The sequence below is a fragment of the Sinocyclocheilus anshuiensis genome, unplaced genomic scaffold (assembly GCF_001515605.1).
Source record: "Sinocyclocheilus anshuiensis isolate Anshui unplaced genomic scaffold, SAMN03320099.WGS_v1.1 scaffold86, whole genome shotgun sequence".
In the NCBI taxonomy this organism is placed as follows: Eukaryota; Metazoa; Chordata; class Actinopteri; order Cypriniformes; family Cyprinidae; genus Sinocyclocheilus; species Sinocyclocheilus anshuiensis.
In genome coordinates, this window is record NW_015547662.1 from 3,381,732 (window position 1) to 3,387,375 (window position 5,644).

The window sequence follows — 5,644 nt, forward strand, 5'->3', positions numbered from 1 at the left end:
ATCGTTTGGGGTCGGTAAGATTTATTTATTTATTTATTTTATTTTAATTTATTTTATATATTTTTAAAGAAACATGCTCTTCCCGGCTGCATTTATATCATAAAAATACAGTAAAATATAAATATTTTTAAAATATTATTACAATCTTAAATAACCGTTTTCTATTAAAAAACAAACAAAAAATTGATTTATTAATGGCAAAGCTGAATTTTCAGCATCATTACTCCAGTCTTAAGTTATAAATGTTGAAAACAGCTGTGCTAGCTAAAGTTTTTGTGTAAACCATGATAGGATTCTTTGATGAATAGAAAGTTTACATTTATTTGAAAAAAATACAATTAAATATATATATATATATATATATATATATATATATATAGACTTCAGGGTGAGTAATTTATGGGCTAATTTAAATGTTAAAACTAACCCTTTAACGCACCTTTGCTGAATAAGAGTATTAATTTATTCAACAACAAAAAAATCACTGAAAAGTAGTGTATTATTACAAATTTTTTATAATAAGTTCTCTCATCAAACTAGGAAAAATCATTTAGTGCTAATCTGATTAAACATTAAAGTAAATTAAAATGTTAGTAAGATAAATGTCTATCTTTCTATCATAACTGACCTGCCATAGCGGGTTTCTCTGCTCTGGGAAGAGTGTGAAGTACTTGTGTGCGAGCTGCAGGGGAGGAAGTGTGTGCAGCCTCAGGTTGGTCCAGGATTTCAGGAAGTTAGCCAGATTAGTGAACGTATACAATCCCAAGCGGTCGTTCCCGTAGTTGGAAAGATGAGTCATAAATATACTGATCTACAGAGAGGAAGAAAAGAGACATTCATAAGTAAAGACATACGTGTCAGAAGTAAACAGCAGCCTTTGCTACTATAACATATGCGCTAATATAAAAACCCACAGTGAAATATGTGAATGTGATGACCTTAGTTGTAACACCCCAGTTTTTCCTATAGGTAGCAGTATTGTGTACATTATTGCTCAGGTTTTAAACCTTTGCTCCTCCATTATACTAACACCTTTTCTCATAAGAGCGTTAATTACAAACCGACCCACATTTGTCCATAAACATGTGTTAGTCACATTTGTGCATGATTTTATTTGTCAAATGTGTTGTAAACGGCCCAGCAGATGTTGCAGTGATGTTGATAATTTGGTTTGGTGGCAGTCTTTGATAAAGGCTAAATGTCGCATAGCAACCCTATACGCTGCACTAGGGTGTGCTGATTTCCTGCGTCGGGCCCTTTATAGGGTGGTTCAGAGCACCCCTGGGGCACATTCAATTACTGCAAGCCGATCAGCGGCCTTTCATATGAGGTAAGCCCAGCGGATGCGTCCACTTGATGTGGAGTGGAGCTGTAATTCTGATGTAATCCACTAGAGTAAGGTCACTCGCGGACAGTGTCTGCGGAGATTAGAATCAATACAATTAACAAGGGTATTCTGAGAGAAGAGAAAAGATGAGAGGAGCGAGAAGGGAAAGACAAGAGTGAAGAAGTTTTATTGGGTCTCTATGCTTGACTGGTTTAGTAGGTTGCATTGCAAGAGGAGAGGGAGTATGCGGCCTAGTTTAAAACAGACACTCCCAGCAATGCCAGGCAGGGCTGTCACTAAAATACACCCGACCCAGGACAAGGTTTTTATGGGAGGGCATACACTCGTCCAGGTGCAATGAGTAGTGGTATGAGCTAGAGACCCTTAGGGGCCCCCCCTCATCACAGGGTCCGGGACAACATTCCCAATTGTCCCTCCTCAATGACGGCCTTGGAGATAGGCATCCTTCACTTCTACAATAAAATCACATATAAACAGTAGAGATAAACTGATAACCAGCTTGATTTATACTTTTTCCAGCTATTCTCTTCTTTTATACTATGTTCTCCCATAATGGTCTATAAAGAATAGTACCCAATAATAGCATTAAACACTGTGAATTTAACAGGAAATCATAATTGCATGAATAATAATAATAATAATAATAATAATAATAATAATACACACTAGTGTTCAAAAGTTTGGGGTTAGTAAGGTTTTTTTTTTTTTTTTTTTGAAAAAATTAATACTTTCAATGAGCAAGGATACATTATATTGATTAAACTCAAAGGTAACAGTGAAGACTTCTAGATCTTTACTAAGAATTTATCTTTTAAATACTGCTTTTCTCAACTTTCTATTCATCAAAGAATCCTGAAAAAAATATATCACGGTTTCCAGAAGAATTTTAAGCGCAACTCTTTTCAACATTGATAATAAGAAGAAATGTTTCTTGAGCAGCAAATCATCATATTAGAATGCTTTCTGAATGATCATGTGACACTGAAGATTGCTAAGAACTTCATTTGGACAACTTTAAAGGCGATTTTTTTTTAATGTTTTTTGATGAATATGATGTTTTTACCTTTGTAATGATTATTTTCTCAATATTTTGATTTTTCTGCACCCTCAGATTCCAGATTTTCAAATAGTCGTATCTCAGCCAAATATATCTACTATCCTAACAAACCATACATCAATGGAACGCTTATTTATTCAGCTTTCAGATGATGTATAAATCTCAATTTCGAAAAATTGACCCGTATCGCACTCCTCTCAGCCAATCAGATTCGAGGACCAGAAAGAACTGTTGTATAAATAAATACTTTAATAAATATTATTTCACAATTTTCCTGTTTTTACTGTACTTTTGATCAAAAACAATACAGCCTTGGTGAACATAAAAGACTTCTTTCAAAAACATAAAAAATCTTACCATCCCCAAACTTTTGAATGGTAATGTCGACTACAACAACAACAATAATAAACTATAGATTGCAAAACAATTGCATAAAGGTAAAGTTATATACATGCAATAATGTAAACATTCTCATTATTAATAATAATATAAATATTATATATTTGTATATACATTAAATATAATAATAAAATATGATGTTTTTACCTTTGTAATGATTATGTACTACTTGCTGTGTCAAAAAGTAGAAATAAAAATTACAAACTTTTATTTTTATTTTTTTTTTTACTTTTTATTGTAAACTTTTACTTTTCACTTTTATTGCCAACAGAAAATCAATAATGGTAGTGGTTGTTAAATAAAAATAATAATCTTTAATAAACACAGAGGTACATGAACCAGCAAAATCCAGCAGAAGTCTGTCACAAACTTTACAGCCAACTAAGCATCCACACAGAACTTCACCCACTGACATCAATTCATTTTCCACATAACTCATACATTTATCCTCAAATGAGATTTGCTATATTATATATCAGTTTTATTAACTTGAAGGTAAAAGAGAAGACCATGATCCATTAGAACACACTGTCTCCTGTAAGCTGAAAGAGTTTTATAATCAGCCAGGATCTGGTTGGAGCGTGTAATGGACTCTGTATCAGGGCCTAAGTGCTGCTCCCTCAGAAGGTTGCCGTGGATATGGTGGCGGCACGGCAATGGCAGCAGGCTTTGATTGATGGATGGGAAGCTAGGTGACCGTGAGCAGGGCGGGGAATATTTATAGGATAATGACACAAGTTTAGCAGCTTCTGTCACACTGGCATGCTTTATGCCGGACCAGTGTAACACACCCTCTCGTGTACACACTCGCAGCCGCTGAATTCAATTTAACCCTCGCGGGAAAACGAATGGGACCCGTGATATTACAAAGATGTTATGCATTATAAAGTATTTTAGTGGGATTGTGGTGAACGTTCGCCTTCGCTCCACACACATAAGAACACAGGCTTTTCCCATATGTACAACATCAATCTGACCACTGAACAAGTTCTGCTGTACCTCAAACAGACTGATCAAGATATGATTTATGTTGCGCTTTCAGCAATCAATAACAAAGACACACATAAGCTCTGTAAAATAGACACCAGAAAGCAGCAACCCCTACACACACACACACACAGCCATATATGATTAATTTTACCTATAGCGTTAGTAGTCAGGGCAAAGAAAGAGAGCAAGCAACAAGAGGAAACGAGAGTGAGCGAGCAAAAAAAAAAGCGTCCTTAAAGGATCTCAGGTCCAAAAGCATCTATCCTGCATGTACAACACACACTTGAGAATGCCAGCACAAGCCACCATTTTAACAGCTAAATTTGGACTACCTATTGAACATGCACACACACAACCACACACACACACACACACACACACACACACACACACACACACACACACACACACGTGCACACACACAAACAAGGATGAGAGACTCCAATTACCACTGCTCACCTTTCACTGTGACTATGAGCATTACAGGCTGAAGTTCTCAGTAAGGTTACTTAAATTAGGATGTGATGTTCACACAAGGGGCATAATAACTAGAAGTTACTGTAACTACAGTCATTGTGTACTTATTTTTCTTGCATCATTTGTTCATTCATTAATCCAACAAACATCTTCTTGAAGTTGATGTTTCAAATTTCTGTTGCCTCATGTGACAAAATTACATTTCCAACTGAAGAACGGGAAATACAATACATAATAAATAGTAATAGTATATTTATATATATTTATGTTTATAACAAATATAATTATTATATTATAATCTATTAATATAACTCTTATTATATTAATAATTTTATTCCAACTTCTTATAGGAGGATAATTACTGTATATTTGCCAGATTCACACTGTACAATTCTGGCCATGATTTTGCCATCTGATACAAATTTTGGTGCAACAACGGCTGGTTAATTGCCGTCAATAAATGTAAGTTTAATGGTGCAACACACAAACATCAGTAACCAGGCTAAGTTGCAACATACAGCTTGTGCCCTCAAACTAACAAGCAAACACAAACCCAAACACAATGTAAGAGCAGGAAAAGTTCGACTTTTCTCCATTCCTCTATAAACAACAATGAATTTGAACAGAAAACCTACAATTCTATTCCTCCATATGCAATGCACCTGCAAAATCCAACCTGATCTCTTTTTCTGTTCTGTGTCGTATTAATCTTGACCTACTTGTTCAGTGTTCAGACTGGTGCTACACGATTGTCACATGTACTTATAATGACTTGGCCTGACCATGGCATTCACACACACACACACACACACACACACACACACACACACACACACACACACACACACACATTTCCTCTGCCAGAATACAGTATTAAAGGAACAGTTGACGCAAAACTGTTAACTGCTGCAACCAGATCACTGCTCAGTCTGATTTATGAGGGAATGATTGAGACTTTGTGAAGCAGATCAACCAGTTTCATTCAAAATATCTGACATTCACTTCATTTGTGACTTCCCTAATAAAAGCTATCATATGGGTTCACAAAACTTGGACTCTTATCATGCTTTACTATTTTTTTTATGATTAAAAGCTTCAAAGTCCAGTATGATTTTGCATTTCATGCATACAGATTGGACAATTCAGCAACGCAAGAAGGGCATGTTTGTATATTCTGATGTCTATTCTACAACTGTTCCTCTCAGTGCTAAATGTATTGACATATTTTTTAATAAAGATTAAAAAACAGTGGTGCTGAACAACCATTTTGGTGTATGTATCATACTCTAACTTTCTCCAAGCTAGCGTAGCTTAAAAAGACTCAGAACACACACACACACACACACACACACACACACACACACACACACACA

At 35.4% G+C, this 5,644-nt stretch overlaps 1 protein-coding gene across 1 annotated transcript in view; it reads right to left on the bottom strand.

Moving 5' to 3' along the window:
- The window catches only part of LOC107702380 (bifunctional heparan sulfate N-deacetylase/N-sulfotransferase 4-like), a 67,463-nt gene that overhangs the window by 11,484 nt on the left and 50,335 nt on the right, over positions 1 to 5,644 (bottom strand). Inside the window, exon 7 of the mRNA XM_016504681.1 lies at positions 629 to 811. Within this exon, the coding sequence (XP_016360167.1) occupies positions 629 to 811 (183 nt within the window). The remainder of the gene's footprint in view (positions 1 to 628; positions 812 to 5,644) is intronic.